This window comes from Typopeltis vanoorti, chromosome 15, assembly GCF_054136105.1.
Source record: "Typopeltis vanoorti isolate ZY-2024b chromosome 15, IOZ_Tvanoo_1.0, whole genome shotgun sequence".
NCBI classification, from domain to species: domain Eukaryota; kingdom Metazoa; phylum Arthropoda; class Arachnida; order Uropygi; family Thelyphonidae; genus Typopeltis; species Typopeltis vanoorti.
In genome coordinates this window covers 95,188,757-95,202,911 of record NC_143563.1, presented here as the reverse complement: position 1 = coordinate 95,202,911, position 14,155 = coordinate 95,188,757, and the positions used below count along the sequence as shown (strand labels likewise).

The following is a 14,155-nucleotide window of genomic DNA, read 5'->3' as shown; positions in this document are numbered from 1 at the left end:
ACCAGTCTACATGATCGAATGGCAGAACAATTTAAATATTTGTTGCAGTCAGGCTCAGTGGAAGAATGGATGATATCTGGTTGCACTTTTTTCTTCATGAAAGATAAGGATAAGGATGCAGACCCAAGTAACTATTGCCCAATAACATGATTACCAACTATGCTTAAGCTGTTCACTGCAATCATAGCAAATTCCATATACCACTACTTATCAGATAATCAGATTTATCCGATTGAACAAAAAGGCAATTTTCAAAAATCTAGAGGAACAGAAGACCAGATCCTTATTAATAAAATGATTCTCAGAAACTCAAAAAGATGAAAAACTAATTTAAGAAAGCATTCGATTACCTTCCACACTCCTGGATCCTAAAATCACTAAAAATATTTAGAATTAGCAAAAACATATGTTCGTTTCTGGCTACTGCTATGAAATCATGGAAAACAACATTAATAGTGAATAATGAATGATTTGGAGATATCAGCATTAAACGTGGAATTTTCCAAGGTGATTCCTTGTCACCATTGCTCTTCAACATTTCTTTGATACCTTTGTCTATGATTCTGAAGAAAACAAAACTTGGATATGAAATTCCTGAATGTAATATTAAAATTTCCCATCTGTTGTATATGGATGACTTGAAGCTATATGGAAAATCAGTGCAGCAAATAGATTCTTTATTGAACACAGTTCATATTTTCAGTCAGGACCTCAAAACAAAATTTGGTTTAGATAAATGCGCAATTTTATCTATTAAACGAGGAAAAATTAATGACACTAGCAATTTTAATTTTGATCAAGAGAAATATATAAAAGCAATTTGAGTTGACAAACACTATAAATACCTAGGAATATTAGAAGCCAATGATATTCTCCACTCGAAAGTTAAACAACAGGCAGCATCAGAATACATTAAAAGAGTTAGAAATATTCTGAAAACAAAACTAAATGGATTAAACACAATTAGAGTAATGAATTCTTGGGCTATACCAGTAATCTGATACACAGCTGGCATAATAAATTGGACAAAAGAAGACCTGGACAAACTAGACTGCAAAACTAGAAAACTAATGACTATGCATCACATCCACGAAGTGATGTTGACCAGTTGTACCTATCGAGGAGAATAGGTGGATGGGGTCTGCTGCAAGTGAGACAGACTGTGGAAGAAGAAGAAATTGGTTTAAGAAATTACATCGACAATAGCTCTGAGCCAATGCTTCAAGTAATTACACAAGAGGGTCTTCTAAAAGCAACAGGAAACAAATCCGATTACAAAAAGGAATAACAAAATATCCGATATGTGCGCTGAAAAAATAAACCCTTGCATCGCCAATTTCTTCGAGATACTGAGGACAAAATTGATGTGAACAAGACATGGCAATGGCTACAATATGGATACATTAAAAAAGAAACAGAAGGATTTATTCTAGCAGCTCAAGAACAGGCATTACAAACTAATGCAGTCAAAGCAAAAATTTTCAACATCAATAATAACAGCAAATGCAGATTATGCTATCAGAAAGATGAGACTGTAGAACATCTAATCAGTGCCTGCAGCAAAATAGCTCAAACTGACCATAAATAACGCCATGATGAAATGGCCAAAATAGTTCATTGGCATGTATGCAAAAAATTTGGCTTTCCTATTTCTGATAACTGGTGGCAGCATAAAATAGAGACTGTATTGGAAAACAAAACCGCAAAAATTCTCTGGGATTTTAGATCAGCAAACTGATCGGCATTTGGAACACAATAGACCTGACATCACAATTATCGAACATCGACAGGTTTGGATTATCGATATTGCAGTACCCAGTGATAACAACATTAACAACAAAGAACTGGAAAAAATTACTAAATATCGAGATCTGGCAATCGAAGTCGGCTGACTGTGGCTTAAACACACCAAAGTCATCCCAATAGTTATCAGTGCACCTGGTGCAACTTCAAAGAAGCTGTCCAACTATTTACAGCAATTAAAAATCAATGAAGTGACCCCATATGACCTACAAAAAACGGCATTACTTGGAACAGTCCATATTTTACGACGCTACCTGACGGATTATTCTTAGATTCTTGGGTAGAATCTGAATTATTCTGAATCACCAGTCAAATTTTTATTTATATGATATCTTGTTTTGACTGTGTATCAGTTATGTGAATAAAATAATAACCATAATAACACAGTACATTAGTGAAATGTGATAATAATAATAATAATAAAATTATGGAGCACTTTTTTTGAGTCATACATGCCTACTTCCAAGAACCCAGAATCTGTACAGAGAGATCCAATTCCAAACCAGTTTCTAAGATCCTCAAGAAATAATCTAACATCCACATTTTCTCCTTCCAATGAACTATCATTTTGGTTACCTTTCAATAAGGATAAACAACCTTGTCTATCCCTCAAAGGTTGCCACCAAGTTCCTTGAAACTGCCAGCTCTTTTATTTTGAGCAAACAGGACATTCTGTTGTAAAAGACTAGAGGAATATCAATCTTATATCATCCATAATAATGAGAGGTCTGTATGAATTATCTACATGAAAACACAAGGCAATATTTATTTCATTATAAGGTCATATATTTCATTCTGAAACTTAAAGACCATCTTCGGTGGAAAAAACAGTTGATACAAGGTAGAATGCAAACAATGAATTTATTTGAAATAAAATGAGGCATGTAATGCTATATTTCCAGTAACGTTATATTATAACCTGGCATCGTGTGCCCATTTCAGTTGTGTATGCTGTCGTGGTTTATGCAAGCTGCGCTACAAAATTCACATCAATTTGACAATATGATTGCATTTTATCGATGTATAAAAGTTTTAAGAGTGCACAGCACATCAACGCTCATCTTAATTGGTCCAATGAAATTAATTGTAACCAAATCTGTGCAGAGTGGGAGAAAATGTGTTTGTTTTAAGATATTATATATTACAAAACAATAATGAAGGAGAGTGCTATATTTGGTTGGTATATTTGCATTACTCAAAGGTGTACAATTTGGAAGAGGAGGACAAGGTTTATCTTCTTTGACTACAATACTGCTTCCTATCATAAATATAGGCAAAAAAGTTATAAATTTATTGAAAATTATATATTATAAACTTGTCTATATTATATATAAAAACTTGCCTACCACATCAGTTCACAATTCACACATGCACATTTATTTCTTAATAAGAATTATCGGTTTCTAGGAAAATTTGCCATAAACATTTTCACTGTAGGAAAATTCCCGTAAGATTTGCATTAATTTTTGTAAATAATCAATGGATGATAAAGGGTATTATAAATTCATTAAAAAGCAAATCTTTATTAAGGTAAATGTCAGATGAAATCATTTAAAAATTGTGCAAATTAAAAGAGATGCTGCATAAATAATTAACTTTTTGCTGTGGATTGTCAATTCAACAAATCCATCAGTAACATAGCTCATTGAAAAAAATGCTAATGTTGTGAAGCATTTAATTTTCATGTTGAATTCAGCATCTGTTTGATAGCGTAACTTCAAATGAATGGCAACAATTTTGCGATAAAAATTTTGTGCCATATGAAATAACCTGTTATAGTTGCTTTCTCAGAGTCAACCATTAATGTTTCAGGATCTAATGATGAATGTAAGCTCTTTAAGGCACTGAATAATCTGTTGTAAGTTAATTCTGATTTGCCAGGAAGAAAAGCAAAAGCCGCCATGGAATACTTAGGGGTCTCATACCAGTCCCAAGCCTGGATAAAGGAGAAGGGTTGGTCAGATGAATGTCAATGCTCTGACTGTAAAGTAAAGACATGATCGTTATCTGATGCCTATACGATCAACAGCTACAACATGCTGGCTCAGACATTGCCCAGATCAACAAGGTCTGCAATGCCAATCGAGTGACCAGGATTGGATCGAAAAGTGGGATACCGAAAGAAAACAGAAACTGAAACTAACAAAATTATTATCAGTAGGAACATGGAATAAACAGACACTTTGGATGGCAGGAAAACTAGAATTACTTCATGAGGAAATAAAGAAATATCAGTGTGATATACCAGGACTGGCAGAGTTGCGATGGACATCAGCAGGAAAGATAAACAGATGCAAAGTCATATGGTCATGGCATGATACCAAGCATGAAGCAGGAGTTGGTTTCCTTCTTAACAAAAAAAAGCTAGAAAGGCACTCTCAGGCTAAAAAACCAGTCAATGAATAAATCATAGCATACTCCACATTCCAATGGCTGCCAATCACCTTTTTGAATCTTCTCTGGACCCTTTCTAGCATATCCTCCTCAGCAAGAAAATCTGGTGATTAAATCTATGCACAATAATCCATATGAGGCCTGATCAAGGCCTTATACAATGGCATCATAACTTCTTTATTTCTGCATGTCAGAATCCTCGCCATCATTGTCATTATTCAATGTGACATCTTCACCACTTGCGCAATATGGTTCCTGAAATTCAGGTCCTTGTCCACCACCACTCCCAGATCTTTCATCTTCTCTACCTCCTTTAAAATCTCCCCGAAAGGTGCATACTTTGCCTTCCATAGTTGCTTATCAGATTTCGAAACCTTACACTTTGCAACAATGAACTGATAGCTCCACTTATCTGCCCATTCATGCAATCTATTCAAGTTCTCATGTAAGGCCATAACATCTTCTTGCCTCTGCATAGCTCTCCCTGATTTTGTATCATCTGCAAACAGCTGTATATCGCCAGTAAAACCCATTCCAATATCATTAATATACTAACTGAACAACAATTGTCCTTCCTCTTTCGGGATACTGCACCTCCATAGCCAGTTACTGATTCAACTCAGAAGTTTGTTATCCAATCCCATCTGTTTCAATTTATTTAACTCCTGGCATTTGTAAATAAACACAACAGTTTACTTTTTAATAGGGAATCTGAGAAATGGGGCTTGAGCAACATAGAATGGATACTGACTACATATCCTATGGTCTGAAATTAGCTTGCTCCATTGCTACCACCATAAGTTGAAACACTTATTTAGTGAATAAACCTTACTGCATCATCTGAACCTAAAAACAACTGGAACAGATGCCTCTTCCTATTGATGATATTTGAGAGTCTCATTCTAATGACAAATCATTAAGTTTTTTTTATTTTTTATTAATAATACCATGTTTCCTCAGCTATTCCTTTGCATTATATAAATGATATTACAGCAAACAGAATTATATTATTTTGACACTATATAATAACACAATATAGCTGTAACTGTTCTTGATTAAGTGACTTATTTTGTTTAGTATTAGTAGTTTATAATTTCATATCAGAACTGGCTCCAAGAGCAAGAGAAATGTGCAAGCCATTACAAAAATTGCACTCAATTTTTTTGGCTGACATATTTCTGCAATTTTGGAATATGTCAGTCAGAAAGCATACTGAGAAATCTGAACTACACAGCCCTCACAAAATCTCTCTGTAAGATAAAACAATATGACATAGCACTGTGATAGCAACAATAGGTTTCCATACATTCAAAGTGGTCAAGTGTACATTTCAAATAAGTAGGATATTTATGTAGTAGTATTAAGTAGGGTACGAACTACCATCATATTGCTTTTACTTCTGTGAAATTAGGGAGAACATTTCAAAGGCATTTGATTGGGTTTAGCACAGGGGGCCTACTCACCAAACTGCCATCCTATTGTCTGCCTTTCCCACTCTGAAACTTGATCATCATGTATATAAACAACCTGCTCTCAGGTTGTTTATATACATGAGGAAGAGAGTGAAAGAACAGAACCCTGGGGTGCTCCTGTATTGGTGGGGAAATCTGAGGAGAGTAAGCTAACATGACTTGTAGTGAGCTATCAGTGAGAAAGACAGACAATAGGATGGCAGTTTGGTGAATAAACCTGTGCTAAACCCAATCAAATGCCTTTGAAATGTTGAGGGCAACCACACGAGTTTCTCCAAATTTCTCCATGGCTTGAGTCCATATTTGGGTGAAAGCAAGAAGAACAGCTGTAGATTGCGAGTGGTGGAATCCATACTGCTGATCACTGATTAGACTTTTAATCCTATCCATAGGTTTGTGATGACAGTACACTCCATTTCTCCTTTTCATTTGACAAACCTTAATGCTCAAGTATTAGAATCCTCAAGATCTACCATAATCAGTGACCTGAACTCAGATCTCCTAGCTATATCCCAGTGGAGCAAGGACAACCTTGTAAACTTCAGTGCCATCAAAACTCAGTTCTGTCTGAACTCGCAAGAAAGAGATCACATCTCTCCCTCTTATTGTCAGTAATACTGATATATCCAAACACGATCAGACTTCTCTACTCGGACTGACTTGCACCTCTGATCTTTCCTGATAAACAATATTTCAACTATAACTTCTGCAGCTGACAAAAAATTTGGTGTACTTTTTCGGCAAGACATTTACTTCACATCTGCTAACTCTATACAAAACCAAATCAGCCCACACATGGAATATTGCCCCCATATTTTTGGTGGTGGACCAAAATCTTCTCTGAGATTGCTCGATTCTATCCAGAAGAGGGCAATCCAGCTAATTAACGATCCCTGTCTTACAGACCCACTTCAAACTCTTCTCTCATTGACGTTCGGTTTCTGCCTTGTGCCTTTTCTACAGATACATTCTGGACAGTACTCTGCTGAATTGGCCACTATTATTCCTCCACACTCCTCCAAAATCAATAAAAGAAGAACCACTGCTTACCGACACCCTTTTACAGTCTATCTTAAAATTCATCGACCCAACTTCACTGCCTCCTCTTTTATTCCATCTACTTCTGTCCTTTGGAACAGTCTTCCCACTCTCTACCGTTGCCAAAGATTACAACCATCAGCTGTTCAAATAAAATGTGAACAGACTCCTCCTGTCTTCTATTCCTCTTGCCCACACACGGCATTTGTGTGCTACAGGTCTGGTGGCCTTTCATGTGCAGACCAAATATATATATATATACATATAAATATATAGCACAGTGGTAAGCTTCATGAATACTTATTTTCAAACATTCTGTGTTCAAGTCCAACTTAGTACACAAAATCTCTTTTGAATTTGTAAGTTCGGGGAGAGAAACAAACTAAGTGATATTTTAGCATACCGTACATGCATACCAAACAGCTAATCTACCAATAAAAGAATCACATACCAATCTGAATAGATATGACTTATCCTATATATTATTTTTTACATGCTAAGATGCTAAAATTAATAATGCAACTGTACACTACTTCAAAATTACATAAATTCTGTTATCAGATTGTATGAAAAGTATTAATCATCCTTGTATGAAGTAAAACTCTTGAGTGTTATTTTATTTAAGATAAATACAGCTGGATTATGATAATCGTGTGATTTTTAACTGACCTGCAATCCTTGTAAACCAGGTGGACCAGTGGGACCTGGTAATCCAGCTGGCCCTTTGTCACCAGCACGACCAGCAGTACCAGGTGCACCTTCTTTACCTGGATAGCCCTAAAAGAATAAGAATTAAATGTAATATCCTGCTAAAGCATGTAAAAATCAATCATGGATATTAAAACCATAAACAAAGAATTATATACATTACAGTACTACTTCCAATCATGGTTTCTGAACATGACTGATCAATTCTCTCGATCAGCCATGTACTTATTTATTGGCTATGAGTCAATCAAGTGCTGTTGGCATAAAGCAGAACCACATCCCAAATATTTGGCAACTTTTGGCCACCATATCCATTCAAGTTACGAGTAATCATTAGTACAGTGGCTTATCACCTATTTTCTTCTCTTCTCTCACAAACTGGTGCATATCAATAATATTATAGCAAATTGAATTATGTTATTAGATTACCAGCTGTGTACTACATTGATGGAATGGTACTCCAAGAGATCGAAGAGGCTAGGGACTTGGACGTGTTGGTGAATAGGAAGATGAAATTCAGAGGACACATTGCTAAGGTGTCCAAGATTGCACATAGGATTACTTAGTTATTGAAGAACACGCTAACATCCAGAGATAAAGATGTTATTATTCCCCTTTATAAGGCATTGATACTTCCACATTTGGATTACTGTGCTCAAGTCTGGTCACCTGGATTCCTTGGAGATGAGGAGGTTGTGGAGAGGGTTCATAGGAGAGTGACTAAGTTGGTGAGTAATATAAAAAATGCTCTCTACATTGATAGACTGAGAGCTTGTGGATTGCAGAGGTTGGTTGATAGGTGGAGAAGAGGGGGATATGATAGAAACATTTAAATTACTAAAAGGTTTTTATAAGATTGATGCAGGGGAAATATTTCAGCTGTGTGATAGTGATGGAAGAACAAGAGGTCATCCCTGGAAATTAAGGAAAAGAGTGGTTAACAAGGGTGTGAGAACGAGATTTTTTGCCTGGAGAACAGTGAATGAGTGGAATGCATTGCCTGACTCAGTTGTGAGTTCTTCATCTGTAAATGAATTCAAGAAGAGATATGATATTGTTTTGATAGTTTGGGTGTCTCGCGATGAGTCTACTGGCTCCATGGAGATACCCGTAATAATAATAATTATACTACCACTATATAATCACTCTTCTAGATTAGATGAATTATTTTGGTTCAATGGATATCCTGAACATCAACCCAGGAAGATATTGAGGTTCTACACTGATTTAGTATTAGTATCTTCTGGGTCTAGCTCCTACTAATGAGATCTCAATAGAGGGCTAAACCAGCCTGGACCCTTCCCATAATGTACAGCAATATATACATCTATACCACACAGGCCAGGGAATTCCACATGATCTGGAAGTCATGCATTGCCAAATTAGTACAATGAGTACAGGTCGAGCGATTATTATGGTAGACTTCAACTATGGAGATATAGACTGGAAGGAAGAAAGATCACATGGTAGAAAGGAAATAGAACTTCATTATGTGGAAAGTAAGAGGAAGAATGACTATGGAAAGTCATGTTGATGTCAGTTGAAGTCAGTGATGATGATGGTCATGAGACAGAAGTTGATAAAATAGTTGAGTTACTGAGTCACTTTGCAAGCATATATCTTCCTAGTGAGGTTACTGCTTTACCTATGTCACAGACACTAATGTGGGAACAGAGGTGGATGAACTGGAAGTCCTTATGAATTGCAGAATCTCAATGTAAATACAGCTGGGATTAGATGGAATATCAGCTAGGGTTTTGCAAGAATGTGCAAGAGAACTGGCAATGCCTTTGACTAAGCTGTTTATTTAAGTCTTAGCTCTAGCTCTGGTAGGGTTCCAAGGGAGTAGAAAGAGGGCAAAATTATTCCTTGCATAAGGGAGGTTCTAAGATTATAGTAGCAAATTATAGACCAATCAGTATATCAGGCGTTGTGGTAAAAGTATTAGAAAAATTGGTAAAAAAGAAAATTCAAGAATGGGTAGATAAAAATATGATACTGTATGAGGGTCAACATGGCTTTATGAAGGGTCAGTCATGCCTTAGTAATTTACTAACTTTTTATAATAGAATAACAGCTGAGGTGGATAAAGGAAATGGCTACATGATGATTATGCTGGATTTTGCAAAGTCATTTTACAGAATAACCACATGAAACACTTGTGTTAAGTGAATAAAAGGGTGGCTGCTCTACAGATATCAAAAAAGTGGATATGGTGGGACAGAATCGAGGCAAAAGCAGGTGACTACAAGGTGTTCAAGCACTGGGACCATTGCTGTTTAATTTATACATAAATGACATAGAAAATAACCTGAAAAGAAATATTCAGTTGTTTGAGATGATGCAAAATTAAGTAGAGTAATAGTTAATCAATGTGGAGAGCTTGCAGGACAATTTAAATAGGCTGTCAGTTTAATGTTGAGAAATGTCAAGTTGTGCATTTTGGGATAATTAGATTACAAGCTGTGTATCATATTGATGGGGCTGTACTCCAGGAAATAGATGAAGCTAGAGATTTAGGGGTGATGGTAGACAGAGAGCTAAAATTTAAGGGACATATTAAGGTAGCACATAAGATTACTTGGCTAGTGAAGAACACATTAACAAGTAGAGATAAGGAAGTTGTAATTCCTCTTTATAAGGCCTCAATATGCCCAAATTTGGATTACTGTGCTCAAGTCTAGTTCCTGGGTTTCTTGGGGATGTGGAAGTGGTGGAGAGGATTCAGACCCGAATGACCAAGATGGTGAGCAGCCTGTGGAATGTGCCTTATGAGAACTAGATTGAAGGTGTGCGGACTGCAGGTTGGTTGATAGGAAGAAAAGAGGGAATATGACAAAACATTTAAGTTGCTTAAAGGATTTTATAGGATTGATGCAAGTGAAATGTTTCAGCACTTGGCTAGAGGGACCAGAACAAGGGGTCATCCCTGGAAGATGAGTAAAGGTGTGGTCAGTAGGGGTGTGAGGACTAGATTTTTTGCTTGAAGAGTGGAGAAAGAGTGGTTGTCAGTGCTTTTTCTGTTAATGGGTTCAAGGAGAGGTATGACAAATTGTGTGGATAGATTGGGTCTCCCACGATGAGTCTTTGGATTCCATGGAGGTGCCTGTATAATAATAATAATAATAATATACATCACACACACACACATATATATATATATATTTATTTATTTATTTATTTGCGTACATATTTACTCAGTAGATAATGTTAAATTGATAAATTTATCTCTCACCATCGTTCTCCTACTATTCAAGATTCTTTTTCCCCAAGAGCATTCATATCTTTACCATACATCAGCTCTCTCTCCCAAATACTGGCAAAAATTCTTATGAAATTCAACATTAGAACTTGTTTCACTATGTTTCCAAAACTTCGATCAATACTAAGTAGACCTAAAATAAAACATCTCCCTTTCCAGTATCCAGGAGACTACAAGATCTTGTGTGAATGTGGCAAACCATATTATGGTCAAACAGCTAAATCTATCCTTTTACGTATTGAGGAACACAGGAGAGACATATCGTACAATAGGACCAGGGCCAGCACTCTCTCAAGCCACGTTCTCTTCTCTATTAACTCGGATGAAGGCCTTCAACACCTCGTAGACTGGCCGCAAACTTCTAATATTCATAGGTGTTATGATGAGCTCGAAAGGAAAATAGTCGAGTCTAAAGAAATATCTCTTGATTCATCCCATATAAACAACAGCCTTAGCTACAATCTTTCTGATGCACACATTGCCACTGTCCAATACCAGCGCTCTCGTGACAACTCTCGCATGTAGTCAACTTTAATTGGAATTCCAGCACGCATTCCTGTTTTAAACTGTACTTCGGCCTTTTATATTAGTTCTGTTGATGTAATTTTATTATGTCTCTGTTATTTTACATAATTCTTTGTCTTTGATACCTGAAGAAGTTGAATTTTGTTCAACAAAACTAGTAGTATCTCAGCATTAAACTTTATTCTTTTTATTCTCGGTATTATAGTCATTCAAACTAATTTTTCCATATACACACACACACATATATATATGATGTACATATATGTTAAAGATGCCAAGCTATTTTAAACCTGGTTTTAATATATATATATATATATGAAAGAATGATCATTGACTCGGTTAACATACATATTTTTTAAAAAGAATTGAATGACTGAAAACCGAGATTTAAGTAAAAAGGTTTTAATATTAAAACACAACTAGTTTCGACTTGTTTATAGTTTATTTAAGCTTCAGTGTTTTATTTTTTTTATTTTTATTTATATTTTTTTTTTTTATAATGTCACCTGATGAAGGCTGTTACAAGCCGAAACTAGTCGTGCTTTAATAGTAAAACTTTTTACTTAAATCTCGGTTTTTAGTCGTTCAATTCTTTAAAAAAAAAAAAAAAAAAAAAAAATATATATATATATATATATATATATATATATAGAGGTCTCTAATATGATGCTGTGTCATTCAGTTCATTATCTAAATTTAATTTTCATTTCAGTCACTTAATTTGGGCTCAGCACATGGCTCTGCTCTGTAAACTAGCTTCATCTTGTGATTATGCTGATGCACTGATGATAACCGGTAAGTTTCTGGTCAAAATATTTACAAGAATTTTTTTATTTATTTATTCTAATGTCTAATAAACTTCATTATGTCACAAGCACAATTAAAACTTGCACATAAAGTATGGGATAGGGACTCAGTGTACATGGTTCAGGGTTCTTGAGGATGGGCTTATAAGTGTCCAGAATGCATTTAAACTTCCTTGAGGTGAAGCCATTCTTTAGTATGATGCATTGAATAATCTCAAAATTTGAAGATGCTTACTTTTTGGATGATGTGCTGAATCTTGTTGTATGTAGCCTGTGAAGGTAGGTAGGTTTACAGTGAACAGATGCAGCAAGTATTCCAGAAGGGATACGGGAAATTAAGATATCCAGGAAGGCTAATTTTCCATTCTTTTCTTTCTTTCTCTATGATGAAATTGATGCATGGATGAAGGCTGTTGATTTTGGATAAAAAGGAAGGCAGTGAAACTTCTGATTCCAGCCAGATAGTAAATACATCATCCACATACCATATCTAAAAGGAAGGTTGGGGTTGTATTGAAGAGAATAGGGATTCCTTAAGATGCTCTAAGTAAAAAATTGGCCAGTGCAGGTAACAAGGGGCTTCCCATAACAGTTCCTACAATTTGTGTAGAGTTGGTTTCTGAAGATGAAATAGCCTGAGTGCATGACAAAGTCAAACAGTTTGACTGTCTGGAGGGAACTCCTCTGAACAGCATTTGCAGAGTGTCAGCCAGTGATACACTGGTAAGTAAAGACTGGATATTAAAATTAGGTGTTTTTAATTTTTTCAGAAATTCTAAAATGGCCTTAACTAAAAAGGAATTTAGCTAAGCAATAGATGGGGTAAGGGGGCATCTATGCAGTCAACAATGGATCTGAATGGAACTCCTTCCTTATGGATTTTTGGCAGGCCATAAAAATATGGGGAACTACCAAAACGGGTCTTCAATTTTTTTGATAATCTCTTCATCCCAACCACTCACATTATTGAGTAAGGAATTAAGTTTGTTGATTTGGCTATTAGTAGGGTTCTAAGTAATCTCCTGATAAGCAGACTGATTTTGTAACAGAAGAGAAATTTTTTCGTTATACTCAGTGGTGTCCATTATCTACAGCTTTACCTTTGTCTGCTTTGGTTGTAACAAACTGGTTGTTATTTCTCAACAATTTTAGGACCTTGATTTCAGCTACAGATAAGTTTGGGGCAGGAAGTTAAGTTCTGAATAGTACTTAGTACTAGTACATGTATCTAATAAACTATATACTTCATTGCTTATGCTTGGCTAAAGGATTAAAACAAGAATATAATTTACGTGATGAAGAGCTTCAAGAGTGGTGTACTGATATATTGCATCTATTAAGTGTCCTTTTCTAGCAAGCATGCTAGTCACAATTTCAGCACATGCCAATGTGATGATGAACAGCCTGTTTTTCTACCCACTGCAGGGTGAAGGCGTCTCCCATTATGGGAGGTTTTGGGTCTATTACTCCCATGGTGACCCAGTCCATATTGCAAGTGTATCTATACTTGGGTGAATAAATATATGAAAGTGGAAGACAATCACAAACATCCTTGCCTATGCAGGATTTGAACCCGCAGTCTCTTGGCTGGAGAGCAGATACACTAATCACTCAGCCAATCAGGCTAGTGCCAATGTATATATTACTTTATTTAAGAAAATCGCATTGCTCTGATCCCTGATGATGTTCTTGAACAAAAATGTTGGATTTAATTAGATAATCTAATTGGCCAAGTGGTTAGCATATCAACTCTCCAACTATCAGGATGTAGTTTTGAAGCCCAACTTGGGCATGAATGTTTGAGAATCTTTAGATGGGATATGAATTTCATTACACATCTGAAACCATTGCCTTGCTTATTTAGTGGGCCTGAAGGACTTCAACAGTTTTGAATCCTTCAGGACTTGAAAATGTCTCTAGAGCAAAGTTTCCATATTCCATCCATTCAAGATGGATTGAGTCTCCTGACAGGGGGCTTTTGGCAATTGAATCCAACTGGCTGCATTAAATTGCCATTCTGCTACTGCATCCATCTAGGGATAAGTATTTTATATCTGTAGAACTGTGTGACTGCATGGCCAGTTTGCCTGTTCTGAAGTCCAAGTCTCTAGGAGGGGGGGGGGGCCTCAACCTCTGTATGAGACTGG

The 14,155-nt window shown here is 36.0% G+C and overlaps 1 protein-coding gene across 1 annotated transcript in view; it reads right to left on the bottom strand.

Moving 5' to 3' along the window:
- The window catches only part of LOC150098992 (uncharacterized), a 700,419-nt gene that overhangs the window by 91,369 nt on the left and 594,895 nt on the right, over window positions 1-14,155 (bottom strand). Inside the window, exon 39 of the mRNA XM_090405788.1 lies at window positions 7,377-7,484. Coding sequence (XP_090261914.1) covers window positions 7,377-7,484 — 108 coding nt within the window. The remainder of the gene's footprint in view (window positions 1-7,376; window positions 7,485-14,155) is intronic.